This window comes from Buteo buteo, chromosome 21 (assembly GCF_964188355.1).
Source record: "Buteo buteo chromosome 21, bButBut1.hap1.1, whole genome shotgun sequence".
Lineage (NCBI taxonomy): Eukaryota > Metazoa > Chordata > Aves > Accipitriformes > Accipitridae > Buteo > Buteo buteo.
In genome coordinates, this window is record NC_134191.1 from 10,143,853 (window position 1) to 10,165,639 (window position 21,787).

Genomic DNA, 21,787 nt, shown 5'->3' on the forward strand with positions numbered 1-21,787 from the left:
AAGAATGTCAGATAGCTCTACTTTTCAACTTTCGCTATACCCCAAAATAGCTCCAGACCTCATTCTGTTCTGAGATCTGCAGTGCACATCTCTGCTCTGATATGCTGCGCTCTCTGTATGTCCTGTATTTTTAGTGAAATCAGTGGGAGTTCAGAGTACGTAGGACTGCAGAATCCTCGATCTTCCTTGCTGACCTGAGACTAGATATTTTTTTCTGCATTTGAAATGGACATGCTGCTGCAATATTAAAAATGACTGTGAAAAATTTCATTCTTGTTGCTGTCTGGTGGTCAGTGTTTTGCATTTAGCCCTTTGTTTTTCCACTTGAAGAGCAAAGATAAACTCGGGGGGGTTTGGGGGATTTTTGCTTTTATATTGAGGCCACCATGTATGAACACTGTAGATACAATACATTGTGTCACCCCGCCATGATCCTCGTGACTGAGATACAAATAGATTTTTTACTTAAGGAGCCCAAACTACCCGATTTGAGATTCTCTGGGCAGCTATAAGGATTTTGTGCCATATGTGTTGCAGTGGTAAAATGTGAAATGGAGTGTTGGTGAAGAAGTCTTACTTGCAGATCAAATTTCTTAGCTGTCGTGCTTGAAAGCCAGACACTTAACATCATTTTAATGCAGTTTTTGTGTCTGAATTAATATAATAAATGTCAATGTTGAATAGCATAAGGTCATATTTTACTACTTTGACCAGAAGTGTAATCTTCCAAGATTCAGTTTTATTACTATTATAACAGTCATGCTGGATAAGGTCACCAATATTTCTTTCAATATGAAGTAATATATGAAAGCATAGTTTACACCAACTTTATTTTCTGCAATGTGGATTTGTGCTATGAGATGTATTGACAGAGATCTACCTTGGATATGTTTGCATGTAACTCTGGAACCGGTGTAATAGTGTGTTGGTTATACTCATTAGGGCCTTAGTCATTGCAAAGAAATGAACCTTTGAGGTTTGTACTCTCCCACTTCAAAAGAAAAAGGGCATTTTCTTCAGCAGTATAGATATTTAGTCTGAAAGGCGCAGCTATACACTGCACAGCACGATGAAAATGATCTAGCTTTTGCATATATACACTTTGGTGAACAACAACAGTCACTCAGCAGTGCCAGATTTCAAAGGTAAATACATCAAGGGTACGTATCAAAACCTGTGTGCACCCTCTCTGCTTATAAAGAGATAGACTGCACCGATCTTTAAAGCTGAAGTAATTGGACACCTACCTGCATATTTACATTGCCTGACACGGTGTTACAACTGCTTTTTTGTGGCTTCCAAACTGCATTTGTAAAAGACGCAATAGATAACCTTGATTTTTCTTCTGAGTGAGGGGCTGTGCTCCAAGTGAGGCCATTTCTTTTGCCCTCTGTTGAAACTCTAGCACTAATGATTTTCTTGTTTGGGATTTCTCCTGGTTTGTTTTCTAAAGAATTCTTCATGGATTTTTATTATGTGAGGATGAAATGCTACTCAACTTATTAAGTTGTATACCTGACTTCCTTAGAGAAAAGTCACCAGTTTTTGTGGAAATTGAGAGTGAAAAAAAGCAGGGGTTAAAAGGTTTTGCAGCATCCAGTGCTGTACTAAATTATGTAAGGCAAAAATATTAAATAATAATATATGCTTTATTGCACCCAGTCTATTTGGGGATTATATGGAGCAGGATGGATGGATCCCAGGGTCCTTTCTTCTCTACTCTTTTGCTGGTTTTTTTAAGCATTCTTTTAGCTAAAAAAGTTGTTATCTTGGAAAATTTTTTGCCTTTTTTTATCTCAAGGGTTAGCATTTCTGAATAGTAAAACTATTTTGTAAAGCTGAAGTCCCAACTCTGTTTCTGCTTTGTGCGGGTTTATGTGCAAAACAAACAGCATCAGTGTGCCGCTCCCACCGTCAGTCAAGATCTCCTTTAGCTGTTACAGCAGATTTGTGCGCCCCATGCCAGAGAAACTGGGTTTCAAATCTTGTTTGACAGCTCTAGAGGGGCTTGTTCTGTGCATGCATCTATTTCTGTAGTTAAAGATACGTAATGCAGTATGTTAGATTTTTCAGTGGCATTTTCCCGATGGCATGATTTGTGCTGTGAGATGGCCCCTGAGCACTGGGAGGAGGCACTAGGGCACCGGTAAGGCGTAACCCACAAGGCGAGGGCTGCATCCCTGCCTTGCTGCCTCCTCCTGCCCGCAGTGGAGCTGGTGTGTGCTGCTGGCTGCCCATGCCTCCGCTCCCTGGGCTTGGGCTCCTGTGTGTCAGCAGCACTGCCAGCCATGCTTGGTGTTTTCCTTGAATGTGCCCAAAGTAGGGTGAGTGATCCAGATGTGCTATCACCTACACAGATACGTTGTGGGAGAAGGGGGCTGCAAATGTCCCAGCTGCTCAGCCCAGCATCCTGTCCATCAGCATTAAGCCATGTTTCAGAAAAATATTTTGAAATCCTTCTGCTTGAGGAAACTGAATCAAGGTAAAACCATGTTCTTGACATCTGCTTCCACGATGTTTTACTTGCCATTATGAGCAGATGTATTCTTTTGCATTGTGCTTGCCATTGTGGAAACGTTTTGTTTTATGATGTATTCAAAATGATGTTTAATGACTTTAGCCTTCACCTACTGGGACTCTTATTTCTGGAAAATCTTTATAACATGCAAACAGAGGAAGCAGGTGTGTATGTGCAGGCATGTAAGCTAAACCTCCAAGTGAGAGTTCTCTGGCTGTTGGTTAGTTTTTGAGGGTTTTTGATAGATCAGTGGCCATCTCAGAAATGTCATCCTCTAAAACATGCTTGTTGTGCAGCTATGTGAGTTAAGGCAAGAAAATAATTTAAAAAATTATATTTTAAGACATTCACTGCTCTTGTAATCTCTCCTGCATTGTTAAAACTGATTTACTTTTGTCCTGTGGGTTGTCCTAGAGCACACTTGGGAAGATTGTAGATGTTTTGATATCGGAGTTCTGAACAAGGAAACACACTTTGAGTTTCAATGCACGTACGCATCTATATATCTATAGCTTACACAAGTATAAAGGAAATCAATTAGCAATTGATTATTGCAGAGCAATGGCGATAGCATCTGGAAGTGTGGATAGTTTTCTAAGTCTGAGCAAGTCTTTTGAATATTCCAATACTTGTTGAGGTCAAAATTACTGGGAGAGGAAGAAGCTCCTCCTTGCAGGATTTCATTATTTCAGGATTTCTGTAAGTGCAGATAAAAATGCAGAGTGTGTAATTAAAAGAACGGAGGGGTTATCGAATGTTTCCAAATCTAAGATCTGTAAAGACAGAGTTACTGGCAAGACATTCTCTAAGTGGGCCCCATGGCAGACCTCAAAAGGTCTGCTCCTGTCGACCTTTAAAGTGTGCTGGAAGGCTTGTCCCTTCCCTGGGGCTTGGGGAGGGAGGCATGGCTATTGGGTGCAATTTGTGGTGGTACTTTCCTGCTCAGTCCTTGCTGGCTAGAAGGATCAGGTGAAATGGTCCAAGTGACACAACTTTAACCATTCTTTCTCAGCAGCAGAGTGTGCTTTTTATTTTATTCAAATATTGGCTCCCTACTCCTCCTCTCATTGAAAAACATTAAATTATTATAAGTAATACGTGAGTGTTTCATGCATTTTGTAATACTTCAGGTCATAGAGGTTGCCAGTAAGTCTAGTGTTTTACTTTTAAATGTAGGCCCCTTGATATCTTAGCTGCTGCCACTGGAGGTTTAGGTGTCAAAGTTGTGCTACATGTGTGGTGGCAGCTCTGTCTGTGAGCACAAGCTAGAACTCCATTCTCCATCCTTTTAATTGGTATTAAAGGAGACAGCAGCAACCTCGCAGCTGGCATCTCATTTCATCAAAGCAGTGATAAACTTTATATTCAAAAAAACTTCTTGCACTTCAAAATCCTTTAGTTTTGGTGACAAATGTTGGGGTATATTTGCATACAAATCACTTCTTCCAGGAAAAGGCTGATTTTTTTTTTTAATTTTTTTTTTTTTTTTTTTTTTTAATGCTTTCTAAACATAGTTTGTCTGGAAGTTTTATGAGCCAGTTCTTTGTTTTCATACACAGTCTGATGAGCTGCTTCTGGAACAGAAGAGACTGAAGCAACATTAAATTGCCTTTTGGTTCCTCTTTTGAGGGCATCCTGATCATGTTTTGCTACAGAACAATTTCCCTTCCCTCTTATAATTCGTTGGTTTCTCATCACCATTGATAACTTTTGTTATCTTGCACTTACAAATTAGTAGTACAAATATCATTGGATCTGGCATCATGGCTGCAAGGGGTTTTTTTCAATTGTTCACTGTTGGTTTAAGGTGTGGGGGTTTTTTTAAGTGTGATTTAAAAGGTCGGGGGTTTTATTCAGTAACTTTCCATTCTAATCAAATGTCCTAAGAAAGTAGTAGTCAAATGGAAATTTTATTTACTCTTTCTCTTTCTGATGGCAAATATGGCTTAAAAGACCTTAATTCACTCCTACTGAAAATCTATCCTATAGAATCACTTTTATCTCTTGGTGGCTAGTTGTGTGGCAAAAACATCTCAGCCTGATCTATCCTATTCTTGGACACCATTTTATCTCCTCTGCAATCGACTTTGTCTGTAGTGGAACCAACATTCTTTTTATCACCCAAGGTACGATCTTCAAGCTTTCACTTTCAAAAGCACAGCCATCCTTAGGCAGACTGGTAGCTCAGAATGATTTATAACTGAGGAGAATTTTGAAGTTCCTATAAACAACTGAAAAGCAGTGTTTTCTGCCTTTTTTAGTTAACTACTGTTAGTTTGCTTGCTTCTGCTTAGGCATCTCTTGTGTCTTCCATTCTGTATTAGTGACATGCAGCCAGGAATGACTGTGCTACCAGTTAATGACTGGCCTGATAAAAAGCCTAAGATAGTAATGCGAAGCCCAGGAAAAATGATTCACAAGTGTTTTTCACACCAGTGGTAAGCATCAGCACGGGTCTGTATGTGAAAGGCAGACAGGCACATTCAAGGGGACTCTGTAGAGAACGTGTTTAATTTCCAGAGCAACAAGCATGTGCATCACTTTTGCAAGACTGAGTTTTATAACAGTGTATGCAGCCATCACTGACGTGTTGGGAGGTCGCTGTGTGATTCACATCCAGCAGCTTAACAAGAGGAAGCTGAACAAATGACAGTGGAGATGCTTTCATTTGGAGGAGTACCAAATGTTCCTGCTCTTTCAGCCCCTAGATATGGGATATCTACTTTGTGACCTTTGGAAAGAGAAAGACATCCACGTTTCTCAGCAAGACAGCTTTGATGGTGATCATAAACCCCCAAGAAACACTGTGTGCTTGTAATTTATGGAAGAAACACAGAGATCTAGAAATTTATTTGCTGGAATAAAGTTTGTGATACCAAATTCAACATCAATTTTCTCCCTCACATGCAGGATGCGGTTGGAGTACTGTCATCTTTCTTTGTTGGGGTTTTTTTGGCATAAATTTACTTTCTTTTTTAACATCGATAACATGTCAGATTTAAACCATTTTTTTTCTTCACTCCAGGGAACTGTCTGCTAGCAACAAGCACAGTGACATATTGTTGTTATCAGCTTGTATTACGGTAACAGAGAGGTCCAAACTAGAGATCACAGCCCAAATCTTTGGGGGTATGTAGACGTGCTGTGAAGTGCTAACAGCTACTCAGACCTTGCTCCAGTGAGACTTTTAGGCCTGTGATTAATTTGGAGTGCACAGCGGTCTTACAGATTCCCACACTGGTTCCAACAGTGGCAAGGGAAATATCTATTAATGAGGGTGAGGTAGGATGTAAGGGTTGAAGGGCCATAAAATCAGATGCTTGCCTTGATGAACGTCAGCCTAAAGCATCTGATAACCTTGAACCCTGTCCTCACACTGTACAGCACTCACAGGGAGCTTCATGCAGGTATTGAGGATCATGTGGATGTTTCTATTTAGGCCTATGCAACTGGGGCTCAATAAATTGGAGGAGGGAGTGCGAAGGAGGAGAGCACGTTCAGGTCTCTGCTGAGCAGAAACCCACAGAGGGAGACACGGGAGGTTTCATCTGTGCAGATATCTTTTCATATCCCTTGTTCAGTTGACTTTTTGTTGATCTCACAACTGTAAGACATTCTGGGTCTCCCCTTGACCGTTATGTGACACCATCCATTTGCTTTGGAACATTTTTTTTTTTCCCCAGCAGTGATCCTGCACTAGGGATGAACAACTCTGGCCACTTACAGTAGTATCAACAAAGGAATCAAACATCAGTGGCTTTTACTAGCAACTGATGTTGTGCAGCAGACCATTTTGAGACCCATATTTGCTCTTGGAGACTCCATTTTCTGTAGAGCACTGGTCTGATGGGCTTGGCTCCTTGAGAATGTGTGCATCTTCTGTGTCTCTTCACGAAGGTGGACCTCTGTGGAGAGCCGCAAAGGAGGATCTCCATCCTGCTGTTTTTGTGAAGATGATGGGCTGATGTGGAAATGCTCCTGTGAGCAGAAAGCCAACATTGTGCCATGTAACTCCCTGCTGCACTTGGCCCTGCAGGGATTTTGTCACGCTGCGTGTGATGGGGTTTGGTGCTTATTGAGTGCAAGAGGGCAAATGAGAGAGGGAAAATGCCTTCTCCTCCCCTCCTCCTTGAGCACCTGTTAAGGAGCTAAGCATACACTGGTTCTGGATTTGCAAATCATTATAATGACAGACTGTGACAATAGAAAGAGCCATGAAAATAGATCATGTCAAGACGTCCTGGATTAAGGAATCCCCTGGTACACTGTGACATGATAAAACCCCACTAAGTCAATAATCTGTGCATTAAGAACTCCTCTGGTTATGTAAAGGAACTGCAACAGTCTGTTTTTCTCAGTGAGCCAGAGGAAGTAGTAGCTTGGGTATGTAATAGCATGATAAAGCGTGCTTGCTCTTCAGTAGCCCTTATACTCTAACTTGATTTACAGATCAGATCTCTGTTGATGACAGTAGAAAGACCATAATGATGCCAATGACCGTGTCTGAGAGAGTCTCGGTTGTGTCTTTATTCCAAGTCTACAGAAAGGAAATAATAAAAACAGATAATCACATTAAAGTAATGGTTTCAGATAACACACACACAAAATAAGGTTATACAGAGTTAAACTGCTAGTTTGTCTTCTTCATTCTCATGTTCTTGAATATTGCAGTAGTCCTGGATAAGAGTATGAATTTATGTACCCATGCATACTGAAATGCCTAGCTATGATGCGCAGAGCTGGGAACAATGGGCATTAATGACAATAATAGTATTAGAACAGCATCTACAGAGGCAATCATGACAGAGGGCCCTGGTGTCCTTAACCAAGAGGGCTTATTATGCAGCCTTCCTTCCTGGAGAGTGGGGGTTGTTCAGCCTGGAGAAGAGAAGGCTCCAGGGAGACCTTATAGCGGCCTTCCAGTACCTGAAGGGGGCCTACAAGAAAGCTGGAGAGAGACTTTTTACAAGGGCATGTAGTGATAGGACAAGGGGTAATGGCTTTAAACTGAAAGAAGGTAGATTTAGACTAGGTGTAAGGAAGAAATTCTTCACGGTGAGGGTGGTGAGGCACTGGAACAGGTTGCCCAGAGAAATTGCAGACGTTCCCTCCCTGGCAGTGTTCAAGGCCAGACTGGATGGGCCTTTGAGCAACCTGCTCTGGTGGAAGGTGTCCCTGCCCAAGGCAGTGGGTTTGGGACTACATGATCTATAAGGTCCTTTCCAACCCAAACCATTCTATGATTCTATGATTATGCAAGTGAAAAACAGCAGGGAGACCCACTTTCTGATTCCCTCCTCCTTTATAACTTCCATTGTCTAGGGTGCTTTGTAAGCTATGTTTTACCATCTCTCCTTGAGTTTTATTTTGTATTAAAGGGAGGGCTTTGTACGGTTAGTTTTGTGTTGAAGATGTACTCTACATCTGTTTTACATTTTCTCAGCCCTTAGGTATGACTTATCCAAAACTGACTCTCCTGGCAGGTGAGGGAAAATGCATCTTTGGGAGCATTTTCCCCTGACACATGCACTTTCTGTGAATGTTCTTGTTGATATCAAGCTTTTTGTGTTACAGCAGATATGAAATAAATTGTCAAAATTAACTAGCTAAAGAATAGTGGCTTAAAATAATTTCTTTTCATGTTGGATTGTCTCTGAGTCTCTACTTAAACACTACACAGGATCTTTGATATTTCCACCCCACCTTTCCCTCTACTGCAGCTGAGTAAAGGCTGATTCCCTGCTTTGCTGCACTAGTTGTTTTAATCCCCAGACACATAAACTGTGGAAGAGGCTATTGCTATTTTCCTCTTTGTTTTGAAATACCTCTATCAGCACCCAGTTACATTTCCCTTGTTTACCATTTCAGTGTCCATGTCCTCCAACTATTAACATTTCTAAGGGTCACCACCTGTGTTCTGAATGCCTGGAGGGGTATGTGCACGCTCCTGGGCTTCCCTGGTGAATAATGTAGAACTCCTTTGGATGACAACAGTACTGTTTCCAGTAGGTCCTGCTAAACAGCAAAGAAGTCATAACATTTGCAAAAACAATAATAAACTCTTTTACATGCAAAGTCATCTCTCTACTACACCCACTTCAACTGTGTATTTGCCAATGCAGTAAAGATACTCATCTAGGTTCTTTATCATGGACTTTGCAATTTTAAGCATTCAAAAGAACTAATGGAAATACACTGGCAGATTTATTTTTAGGTGCAGCAGCAAAGATGTGATCTTGCAGGGCAAAGACACTATGATTTGCCTTTCTGCTGTGCAAGTGTGCTGAACAGCTCTTTCATAAGGCAGATAGAAGGTTCTCTTGTTTTTCAGACTGTTCCTAAAAGTGCTGATGTTCTTATGGAGGGCTAAGCCATTCCTGCAAGAGGATCAGAGGGCATTTCTTTTTTTGTAAGAGAGTTTCTTTCTCTCCTCTGTAATTTAGGCTCATTCTGCTCTCATGGAATAGTTCCCTGGAACAGCATAGCCCATTCTGTTGCTTTAGAAGCAATTTCAGTAACTAAGCATGCAAAATATGCCATGAGAGCTTCCAGCTTAAGACAAACACAGCTCTCCATTGACTTTAATCAGAGTGGTTTTCTGAATGCCCTAACAGAACTAGGTAGAAAACCACTTCTGAGAAATTAATGGGAATCAGGTGGTTTATTCCATTTAAAAACTTTGAAAATCCCAGCATATATTACAATATTCTTTGAGGAATACACTTCGTGTAAGACAGTCTGAATTATCCAAATTCAGTTTTCCAAAACTCCCTGTTATTCATGTTCCTCATTATCTATCAATTACATTCAAAATTACCTTCATTACCTGAAACCTTGATTATCCAAACGTATTCATTGTCCCCTGTGATACTCTGATAATTGATCTTGTACAGCATTCCTCCAGCTGATGCTTCACTGGTTATGAAATGAAGGCACTGTTGGTCTGGCACATGTACCACAGGCTCATCTTTCTCTATGCTGTTCAGCATAGAGTTAGTGCAGAGTTACAAAGAGTATGTATAAAGCTCTTGATCATCTGCCATTGAGAGGTAGCTGGAGAAAGTGGATGTTATCACCTTGTCCAGCAGCAGGTCCGACAGAACCTTCCTTGAAATAATTTAATTCTGGGGAAAACAGAAGAGAATTGGAGGAGCGAAGCTTCCTATGCAGCAAGGTACTTCAACATTGCCATAAAGCACTGGCTTTTCACAGTTCCAAATCCAGTGGTTTGCTCTGTCAGTCAAAGGAATTTACCTTTAAAATTAGGCAAGATGAATCCCAGGGAGATTCACCAAATATTTGTCTGTTTATTTTATTGCTGTCTCCCACCATAGATGCCCAGAACAGAAAAAAAGATTGCACACTCAACTACCAGGGACAACAATGTCAATAATGCTTATGGTTTGTACAGAACCTTAATTCCCAACACATTCTATGGTGTCTTTCTACCAGGTTAAATCTTGTTTCCAATAAAACTTAATGCCTGGAATATGGCATCCAATAAATTGCGAGAAAGTAAATTTGTCATAACTAATATTTAGTAATTAATTATTCCCTCATTATAGTTCCTGAATCATGAGTTAGAATATAACTTCATAATGATCACATTATTTTTTTTAATATGATGGTGCCACAGCTTTAATTAAGACTCAATGCTGAAGTGTTTTCTCACAAGTTGTTTCATATTCTCAGGTGGAGAGGTTGGATCGTGAGCTTACTTCCTGTGTTTGAAATGAGGCTTTGCAACGACATGTTGTAATTCCAGCAGGGTTAAGTTTGGTGAATTGAATTCAGTGCAGTTTTCTGGTGGTGCAGGTCATTTGGACAAGACTTACAGCTGCTGAGCTGCTTTGCATGAACATATTAGTTTCTATGGCAAATGCTGTTGCTCCAATGTTTAGGCCAAAAAACCAGTTTTTGAGTGTTGCACCCCAAGTGTTGTTTTGTGTCTTCTGTTCAGCTTCAGGTATGGCTGTTTATTTCAGTGGTCTTGTACATTTATAATTGGTATATTTGTGTAGCTTCATGTAATTATTAATAGTTTTGTCATATATTTCAAGTAGGTTATATCATCCCGAGCAATACAGATGTAGTTCTTAGCTGAAATGGGTTGTTGTACAGAAGTATTTCTTTACAGGATCTTCTCGGAGCATCATAGCAGTTGTAGATGAAGTCCTTTCAAATTGGGACTTCTACCTTTCCAGTTTGGCCACTGGTTATTGCTTTTGGGCCTTCCAGGATCAAAAGCCTAATATGATTCTAGAATGTGATCATGATTCCTGGTACAAATGTAAGTTTAGGTCTGCAGTACATTTCTACCCAATAAAACTTGGATCAGAGGCATGTTTCCGAGCCACAAACTCTCCCATGGCTGTTCTCACTGTGGTTCCACTTAGGCACCTGCTATTGCCCAAGGCTGCCCCTGAGGTCAGTAGCTAGCAGAAAAGGATGAATCCTACAGTAAAATGCCACTTGCTATGAGGAACTGAGCTTTTAGTGACCTACTTGACATACCCTAAAGGCATTTAAAGGGAATATCAAATATATGAAAGGCTTGTTTAAAATGAAAAGTGAACAGTTCTGAATCTCACATTTCCCTGCTGCGGCCCTCTGTCTTGTGGAGTCACTGTACTTTGAGTAGCAGTACTTTGTACTTTGGTGTGCTACCTAGCGTGATTTAGACTATAAGCCATATCTATATTTAAATTAGATGTATTGACTTTTTTTTTTTCTACAGAAAAAATAAAATAATATTTATTGTTCATATCTTGGAACTATTGCACATTTCATTGACATGAAGAATTATTTTAAGTAGCTTCAGTGGGGTGAGAAGATCAGGTAGAGTAAAAAAACCCACACTATAAAAGCTGCAGTGTGGTCTTAAAACACTAACAGTGCAGAGAGATCCATGTCAAAGATTTACACTGATTGCTCTTGGTTCCACCAGAACCGCTAATTCTCTGTTTCATTGCATAAATCTGGTCTTCTGTATTAGTGTAAACATGTACTGAGCTGCCTTATCAAGATCAACTGTGTTTAGATAATTTGTCTTATCTTCATGACTTTTTTTATTAATGCTAAGATGTGGCATAGCAAGATTAAAAAAAATGTGTCGTGTGTGGTTTTAATAGTCTGAAGCAATTTTTAAGTTTTTATTGTAATTTTATTGCATTTTCATTGGTTCTTAATCATTTTTATCGTTCACAGCTAGGTTTCCTCCCAAACTAGCAAGCTCTACAATGTACTGTTTCCTGTATTGTACCAAAGCAGCCTTCTGAAATATATTTAAAACCAGTTCTACATGTAAAACCCGCTAAAGAGTGCTCATCCACCTTTTCCTATTATGAGATGCTCACTCTTAGTCCAAATAGCCTCTACAGATTTCCTTCAAAGAGTGAGTCACTCTGTCTTATTGAATAAGATTTGTCCTGGGGGGAAGACGTCAGTTCTTGCATTACTACAGTTTTATGTACTTCCTAATTCAGTGAGTTTAGTGGGGACTAAATGGTTGCCTTGATGTATTGTCCTAATGAAGCAGATACACATTTGATTCATTTTTAAAGGCTTTTTGATGCCTTGTATGTGTACATGCATGCACTATTTCAGTTGTTTTTGCTTCCTTCTTAACTCTTCCTATTGGTAGTGTCTGTGGAACCATTATTGTTTTCTTTGTGTAGAGAAGAAGGATTCCCGTAGCCTTCAAAATGTGAAGAATTGTTCAAGGGCAGAAAAAAGATAAACGACTGGCAGTTGTTTTTCACTTATATTAATTTTATTAGTCATGCATTCTCCTGTGTTTTTTCTGAGCTATGGGACTTGTTTCTGTTAGCAATTAGAGCTTTTGAACAAAGAAAACTTCTGCTTAGATGCAATGATGAATTCAGTACCCCTGCTTACACTCCTCAGTTGAAACTGAGGACAACGTTGTGGTGAGTTTTAATAGCTGAAGCTTCGTCTGACTGATTCTCTCTGCTTGGGGCACTAGATGCAAATTCATGTAAAACAGAGTATAAGAAAAGAATAATCCCTCACCCAGCTCCCCACAGCCCATTATTTCTGCATTCCCATCAGCCAGCTTATGGATATGCAGAAGTGGTCTTTCATACAGACACATGAGATTGTTAGAAATAATAATTTCTCGCAGTCTTCTGCAGCTGGTTCTTCTGGCCTCTGAGCTCCCAGCATCCACCAAGGTACTGTCTTCCCACCTCAGTGAGGGCTGAACTGGCCTCTTAGCAGTCTCGTGTTCAAGTGACCCTATGTCTACTTGTCTCTCAAATGCTTCCTGCTGTTAGAAAGAGATGGTAGCAGTATCCATGGTGCTACAGTCTGTATTAATCCTACAGTGAGCAAAGCCCTGATCTCCAAGGCAGGAGTTCTTGCTGAGAGTTGCTCTGTAAATGATTGGGGTGTTTTCAGCCAGGAGGGAGACGCAGAGGCTACTGTGCTTTAAATTATTCACCCAAGCTTATGAAATACATGAAGGATTATTAAGTCTCCATAGGTACCATAGTTTGGGACACTTTTTTTTTTTTTTATGAAAAGAGGTTAGTCAAACCCAAAATATTAATGAAAAAGTCAGTTTTGATGAGTTTCACAAACTTAAATTACTAGGGAAAATTTTTGCTAACTAAACTGCCTTTTATGTAAAAATGTTAGAATGCTAAAATAGATATTTCAGGAGTTTTAAAAATCTTGGAAATTTTATTAACTACTACTTTTCATCTTTAGAATATATTTTTAATTTTTTTTTGAGATTTTGACTCTTGTGCTGTTGTGAAAGGGAAGTCTTTTTTAAATCTTTGAAAAAGTCTCCTGAACAGGAACAGTATTTTGATCCCAATGTGAGCTGGTTTCCTGACCATATTACACATTGAAAATAAATAATTTTCCTAAGTTAAAACCTTTTGTAACAAATGGTTTAGAAAACTAACAATATTGGTCAAACCGAAGAGCTTCATTAAGAAGCAATTACCCTTTCACTTTTAGATATTCTGCCTTTTCCCCCTTGTATTTTGTTCTTTTAAAGCCTCACATATTAAGAAAACCTGTCAATTTTAATGTTTTTAACTGGTTCCTCAAAAAGACAAGAAAAAGAAAAAGAACTTTATTCCTATTGTTAGAATGTCAGTACCTGGAGAGCCTTTAATTTTTTCCTTTACAAAGCTTTGAATTGTTCTGTTTGAAGTTCAAATTCAGGAATAAAACAAAAGTCAAAACAGAAAGTATGTTTTCTATATAGCAAACTAATGGACTTAACCAAGAAAAAGTTGTGTTTAGTTCTAAAGCTTGTCACATAAAAGGAATTTTAACCTCTTTGGGGTTTCCTTTTTTGGTTTTCTTTTTTTTTTTGACCCCCCTAAAGGCCATTTTTCCAACATTTCAGAACTACAGAACATGTGTACCTTGGTAGTTGTGTCTGAAAATTTATAATGGGCACATTGTGGGGTTGATCAGAATCCCACGGAAGGGAACAAAGTCTGGCTTAGACCTTAAATACAGAATTACAATAATTTAACCTTCAAAGTCAAAATTGAGATAAAGAAAATAAAAATTGCTACCATGCCTTTGAATTTCAGCCTCCACTTTATGTGTATTAGTGGAAAGAAAATTGCATTGAAGTGGTCAGCATGCAGATGTTGGCCATGTGTTTTGCTTTTCTTCTAGAATCTGAGCCCTTTCTGTCTGATCAACTTAGTCATTATGCAGTTAACAAACGCTCACTTTTCAGTAGTGACCCATAATCTCCGGTGTGTGCATATCCTTAAATACTTTAGATGTACATGGGGAATTTGTACTTGTGCTTGGCACAACTGAACATAGCTTTGACAGTGTCCAGGTGCCCATTGCAGAACCACATTGCAGTAAATGCCTCTGAATGCCAGTCTCAAAGGGCTCCAGTTATTGTGGTCTAAGAAGTCAATGAAAGAGTGAAAGAGATTTATAGAAATGTGTGCAACCTTGACTGTTAAGGGCTGAGAGCTGGCACATATGTTTCAGCATCCTTGCTCTGCTGGTGTGTAGAAACTTGTTGAACTGTGTATGCTTGCTTGGCCACGAGTCTGAGCTTTTCCAAACAGGTTATAATTTTAACAGACTAACAGGCAGAGGCTGTTCATTTGAATTATGGAGGAGGCTCATGGGTTTTGGTGCATTAAACAACCCGCCCAAGGTTGTGCAGGGAGTGGTCTGCTGTGCCCAGTATATAAGGACAAGTGATTTTGCTGAAATCATAGGTCATCCTTAGGTTTTAGCTCAGTTTGAGGGTAATGGGTTTGATCCACTGTTGCTCTACTGCTACTTTATGGTTATGCGCTTCCAGTGATATACCTGGAGTTTTAGTCTACTATCTACTGGTAGTCTTTGGAAAATACCAACATTCCTAATTGTTTAATAAATCTTTAATGGAGCTTTTAGTGTGTGTGAGGGTATGCATATTGATTCATGTGCATATTTAGGTATTAAGAAAAAATTAAGGCTGTTGAGAGATTCCTGCAAGATCTAGAGAGAGGAATGTACGACCACAGTTTATAATAAGGTGTAGAGGTTTTCCACTCCTTAAAATGGAGAAGCTGACATATTAAATTGCACATACTCTAATGATGTGGACTGACTCAGAGGATTTGAAGGAAATAACAGCTGTTCACATCAAAGCTTAAAAATAGAAGCTTCATCAGTCAGTAGCAGTTTAGAATGAATGAAGAAATCATGAAATTATTAATTATGGTGGTTAGAGAGAGGAAACATAAAGTTCAAACTTTCTGAAAGCAGAATGCTGTCTTCAGTCATGCAGCACGTCTGCTGGCTATCAGCCCCTTGTCCTGCTGAGCCTATAAAGGTGGGGGCTGTTGCCCTAACATAGGCACCTACTGCCATTTCGGATACCCTAAGATGACTCAGGCTTCCCACCTGGCTGACAGATATGACACAGGGCATATGGGAGACTCCTGCCATTCTGGAGTGGCAGCTGGATGCCCCGAGGCATCTCAGATGGCAGTAGATGCTTCTGTCTGAGGAGTAATTGCATGTAGACGTAAGTACAGACTCACTTTCACTTGTATCTTTAATACACAGTCACCTGAAGCACATCAGTAGTTCATAGCAGTGTTTGCAGTGCGTAACTGCAGAAAGCAATGAACAGTTTAACAAATTTTAAACTTAGGAAGAATTTTGAGGTGAATAGAGCATTTATCCAGATTAAAATCTGACCAGGATATAAAGTTAAAAACTATCCTAGTGTTAAAAACTGTAGTTAAAAACTGTAATTTAAAGTTGCAGTGGATGGTTGTTTTCTTAATGACCTCAAACCCATGAATTCATTTTAACATTTGCCTTTTTATATATTCATAGTTAAATATAACTTGAATGTTGTCCTAATTACATTCTCATGTTAATTTAGCTCTGATTCAGAATTTCTATCGTTATTCTTTGTAGAATTATTTTGAAATGATGGAAAGTTCAGTAAAGATGCTCCAGTGTGTGATTGTGCCTTTGAATTATTTATCACATTCAAAGACAGAAATATGGTTAAAATCTAGTTTGAGTTGTAAATGAGTCTCAGTAAAGTAAGGAGGAAGTGAAAATCCTTTTTGCAGAATGACATGGTTTTTTATGGGCACATTGTTTGATATTGAGGGAGTGCTTCATGGCCCCACATGAACGGAGAGCCTCATGGCTTAATAAGAAAATAACCATTGCACCAACCGGCAAATGCTATCTAAGCAGATAAGACACATGAAGTGTGGGAGAGGACAGAGAGAGGTACGGAGACAACTTGCCCAAATGACAGAGCAGATTAGTGACAGAATTAAGAGAAAACAGATGTCCTGTCTTGGTCACAACCAGCACTCACACCGCACTCCCTCCCTCTGCTACGTGCTATGGAAACAAAAGCTCTCGCAAGCAGCTTTTAGCCCATGTTTTTCACAATGCATCACAGCGGCAAGTACTAGTGTTAATATAAGGTTGTAGAAACCACGATTAATGCAAAAATTCATACTTGTGGCTGTGGCCCTGAGATAGCTAGAGAACAAACAATTTCTGGTGAGGCATGTGCAAGTCTGAGAGGGTGGGAAACTGCTGGGAAAAAATTCTAAAGGAGAAAAGGAAACTTGTCTTAACGTAAGCAGCAGTTTTGCTAGAGGTAAGTGAGGGGAAATTCTTCATTTATAAATGGTTCGTTGACCCATGATAATAAAGCAGTGCTGCAGAAGAAGGATAATTATCTACTTAAGTATCAGATGCCCTAAGGGTAAAAGCTTCCCTTCTCTCCTTTTTGAAAAATGAACTCAGATTAAACGAATGTCCTTTTTCCTGTTTTAGTGTTGACATGGATTTCCTTTTTATGAGTAAAATTAATTAGTCTTTCTATTCCTTTATTCCTGGTATGGAAATCAGGTCTGCCAAGCAAGCTTCCAGCTCTTCCCTTGGGCACTAAGTTCAGCCAATAGCATCCTTTATGGAGGTGCTTTGTACAGTGTGCTGGGAAGGCACAAATAAATTACAGGAGTTTTATTACGCCCGGTAGCTTGCCAAGAGGCACAACATTTTAGGACTAAAAAACCACAAAACTAGGCTTTTTGTCCCTGTCCAGGATTGGTTTATTTCCAAGTACCTGCTTTCTAAATACATATTTCTCCTTTCTTAAATTTTAATGCTATAAGTTGTAACAAGAGAAACAGAATAGTGGTGGCATAGCTGATGCTGTACTGAAAAAAAAATGACAGCCAGATTTTCAAAGCAGATTAACACCTGCAGCTGGGGCCAGTCTTCTCCTTTTCTGTTGGGAGCTGCTAGCTGTGGAGCTCACTTGAAAAATCTGCTCCCGCTTTAGCAAATATCCATTGCAATCTTGTCTATCCTCATCTGGACTCTGAAAAAATGATCAAAACCTGCCCCTACTTCTTTACTTCCAGAAAATGTCTGTTTTTCTCTCCAACCAGAATTATAAATGCGATTCCTATAATAAACTTGGTGAATGTAAACATGTTGTCTCTATGTTTATGGAAATAAATCATCTTTTGCATGTATTAATCTTTCTTTATTTCAAACGTCTCATGCGGTTGTTGAAAATCAGTTTGATGTAACCTCTGTGTGAACCTGTTAACTACAGAGCATCTCCTAGTTACCTTTCCTGGAGTATAGAGAATATTCCTGAATACCTGCAGGCTTCAAGATGCAGTAAAAATAAAAATGATGGTAATACAATGACATGGAACTTAATTTTCTTCAAATAGTCCTTTGAACACTTGTTTTAATACTGAAAAAAATAAGAAGTTGTTAATTTTCATAGCCTTTGGTCATGAAAGTTCAAGTGGTGTTAAAGGTGATTTTGAGGTCTTTATTCTGCAAACACAGTACTGTAAGTCAGAAAAAAATCCTGTCTGCAGGGAATTGAAACAAGAATCAAGTCTCAAGTACTTGCTTGTTGGATTTACACAACTGAGGCTCTGCTAAGAATTCTGGACCCTATTAATAATGTTACAAAATTGACTTTCAAGTGAGGAATCATAGCAATTATGAATTTCTGTGAACACAGCAGATCAGATGACTGTGAATAGCGTCTGTGTACTTCCTTTGTTTATTTTATAGCTTCATTTCACTGACTCACGAAGTGCAGTCACCAAGGTAGAATAAAATCAAAGTATATTTACAATGTTGTGAACACCGCTCTTAAAAGGGAATAGTCTTAATTATTTTAATGTATTTCTACAAACATATAATAGTTGTAACAGGTGAGCATTCCTTGTGAATGGTAATTAACGTGATGTAGAAATAAGTGATCTCCTATTTTCAGCATAGTGTCAGCTTTTCACATTTAGGTACCTAAAATTGGAGGTGTAAGATCAAGATTTTTCAAAAATACATACCACATATGTGGAAAAGCATTGTAAAACTGCTGTCTCAGGTCACCCACCGAAAGCCATCTTAAATTCCTTTGGCTTTCCTCCATTTTTAATCACAAAAAGAAATTTCTCTGACTTTCAGAGGTGTTAAATATGAGCATCTCTCCATCAAAATGGTAACTTTGAGTCTATGAAAACTTTGCTTTCCATTAGATGTGTCAGTAATAACATATGGACCCTAGTTCAGTCATTTTGCCCATATCTGAGGAAACTTCTTCTGAACAAAGCATCATATGATCCTCTGTATTTAGCCTTATGTTTTAGTTGCTCTTGCTGTAATCCTTGGAGAGGAAGAGTTTAGGCACTTCAAAGGGGATCAGAAGCAGGTTGCAGACTAGGGATTGAGACACTTGTCTTTCTGTACCACTCAGACTTGTGTTTGTGCCTTGACAATACCACCTTCAGATGTCCTTGTTTGTCCTCTGCGGCCGGTGGAGCGTTTCCGTGACTTGTGTCCTGAGGAAGTGGCCGATTTATTTTGTATGGCACAAAGGGTTGGCAGTGTGGTGGAGAAGCACTTCTGTGGCACCTCGCTCACCATTTCAATTCAGGTTTGTAAACCAGTCAACTAAAAAAGGTTTAATGGTTTGTTTTATCAAGCTTTCAACCTTCTTCGCTAGTCCAATGACAAAAGGACATTCAAACTTCAAGGGGCAATAAATGCAAAATAATAATAATAAAAAAGAAGCACAATAACTGCATTGCAGTCTGCCAGATTTGCCATTGTGAAAACCTAAAAGGCAAACCAGCAGAAAAGTGTGGATAACTAATAACTGCAAAACTTCGGAATAAGCCTGCGAACTCTCCCAAACACAGTGCTTGCTTGCTTGTATTTCAGCAAATACTCTTTCTTCAAAGGAGTGTTTGCAGGATTGACCTAGAGAAGGCAGCCACATCTCTCCATTCACCAGGTAACCCACTGCTTGTGATGGAAACAGGTAATTCCTGCTTACAGCTATTTATACGCAGGCAGGGAGAAGTAGCCATGTAAATATGTTCTCAATTCTGACCATTCAGTTATTTGTGCTGGGTGTTTTTATACCAAAAAAGAGCTCTGTTTAAAGAAAATCAGGAGACTAAGCCCATTTCATTAGAATAAGAATTTAAGCAAGCATGCTTTGATTAAATTCTCACTTATATTTCTGATTTTATATTCACAAGGATCAGAAATCTATTACTAGCTCTTCAAAAATATGATCTGAAAGAATGAAAAATAACAACTATCATTTTTGTGGTCTAAGATACAGTTTCTCACTTTGCCATGGCCTGATATGGAAAGGTGCCTTGTCCCCAAACTTTGTGTTGAATCGTCCCCAGGAAAATATGCTAAATTAACATACACTGAAATTGGATGTAAATGATTGTTGAGTAAGATTTCTGAATTCCTGTGTGATCCTTGTTCCTCTAACCTGAGACTTCTCCCTTTGCTTACAGGATGGCCCTGAAGCTGGACAAACGGTGAAGGTGAGTGCTTATTATGCAGAATACAAATTAAGAGACAATTATAAGAACTAATAAAAGATCAAAGCCAGTCATCTGCAGACCATTTCTGTATTGTTATTTTATCCTTGAGATGAAAAAATCCCAGGTGTACAATAGCTGTAAATACTTTTTATTGAAATTGCACAGGATAATGTTTACCGTTTTTCTTTCTAGACAAAAATTTTCCATCATGAAAATCTCTTTTCTAAGCTGCTGGGTGTATTTATGTAAGGAAAGCCTTAGAAAAGAGGCATCTGTTTAAGTTTTTTGTTTGTTTTATGGAGAAAATATTGCCCTTCCATTCATAATCTTGTTGTTTGTCTTTTTATTGCTTAATGAGTTGTAGCTAATTATAGGAACAGTTAAACTAAACCACATTATGAAAATATACCTTTTGTCTATGCTTTCTCTCTACATATTCATATCACATTCTTGTTGCTGAAGTTCAAATGTAATGGAGCCAGTGAAGCTTAAAAACAGATTTTAAGTGTATCATAGAATCATAGAATGGTTTGGGTTGGAAAGGACCTTATAGATCATGTAGTCCCAAACCCACTGCCTTGGGCAGGGACACCTTCCACCAGAGCAGGTTGCTCAAAGGCCCATCCAGTCTGGCCTTGAACACTGCCAGGGAGGGAACGTCTGCAATTTCTCTGGGCAACCTGTTCCAGTGCCTCACCACCCTCACCGTGAAGAATTTCTTCCTTACACCTAGTCTAAATCTACCCTCTTTCAGTTTAAAGCCACCACCCCTTGTCCTATCACTACATGCCCTTGTAAAAAGTCTCTCTCCAGCTTTCTTGTAGGCCCCCTTCAGGTACTGGAAGGCCGCTATAAGGTCTCCCTGGAGCCTTCTCTTCTCCAGGCTGAACAACCCCCACTCTCCAGCCTATCCTCATAGGAGAGGTCCTCCAGCCCTCTGGTCGTCTTCATGGCCCTCCTCTGGACCCATTCCAACAGTTCCATGTCCTTCTCATTTTGGGGACCCCAGAGCTGAATGCAGTACTCCAGGTGGGGTCTCATGAGAGCAGAGTAGAGGCAGAGAATCACCTCCCTCAACCTGCTGGTCACGCTTCTTTTGATGCAGCCCAGGATACGGTTGGCTTTCTGGGCTGCAAATGCACATTGCTGGGTCATTTTGAGCTTCTCGTCAACTAGCACCCCCATGTCCTTCCCCTCTGGGCTGCTCTCAATCCATTCTCTGCCCAGCCTGTATTTGAGCTTGTGCAGTGTACTTCTGAAAAAAAACCCAAAAACGGGGTGGGGTGGGTGGGTGGGGGTGGTGGGGAGGGGAAGAGAAAGATTTATGATTATAGCCTCCACTTGAGTAATAACATAAATAACATCCAAGATGGGTCTCCAGCCATGTTTCACTGCCTCATAATGCAAATGCATGTGTAGTTAGATTATATGCCTGAACATTAGATAAAGGCTATTGTTTACATTTGGAATCAAAGGAAAGTCAAATATGGCTATGGGTTAGCACTTTGTGATATCAAATTAGATGTCTCAAAGAAGCTGTTTGGGTTAAGACAACTGTAACAACCAAATGATGGCATAGAGAAATATTTTACTTCTTTCCAATTTGCTGTATTGACTTTATTTTTCCTACTCCTTTTTGTTGCCTGCTTTGAATATTTAACAGAGAGGTAATAGAGAGAGAGAAGATGAAATTAGAAAATCCCCAAGCTTTGAGAAGCTGAGGAGTAATGAAGGAATGTAATACTATTTACTTCAGTACTGTGACAAAACAGATTCTTCGGTTCGTGACTTAGGGTGCATTGGGTGGTTTTCACTGGGAATGCCTGTTGGTTGGTAGGTGAAAGTCTCAGTTTAAATACTTTCCAAAGTAAATTTTGTCATTAACATCAACATGTGTTAA

At 39.4% G+C, this 21,787-nt stretch overlaps 1 protein-coding gene across 4 annotated transcripts in view; it reads left to right on the forward strand.

Annotated features, from left to right (window-relative positions):
• The window catches only part of FHIT (fragile histidine triad diadenosine triphosphatase), a 629,524-nt gene that overhangs the window by 460,915 nt on the left and 146,822 nt on the right, over positions 1–21,787 (forward strand). For 2 of the 4 annotated variants that reach the window (XM_075052557.1, XM_075052558.1), the window contains 2 exons: positions 18,829–18,974; positions 19,858–19,887. In XM_075052557.1, the coding sequence (XP_074908658.1) occupies positions 18,829–18,974; positions 19,858–19,887 (176 nt within the window). The remainder of the gene's footprint in view (positions 1–18,828; positions 18,975–19,857; positions 19,888–21,787) is intronic. The other 2 variants (XM_075052559.1, XM_075052560.1) reach the window with 1 other exon arrangement.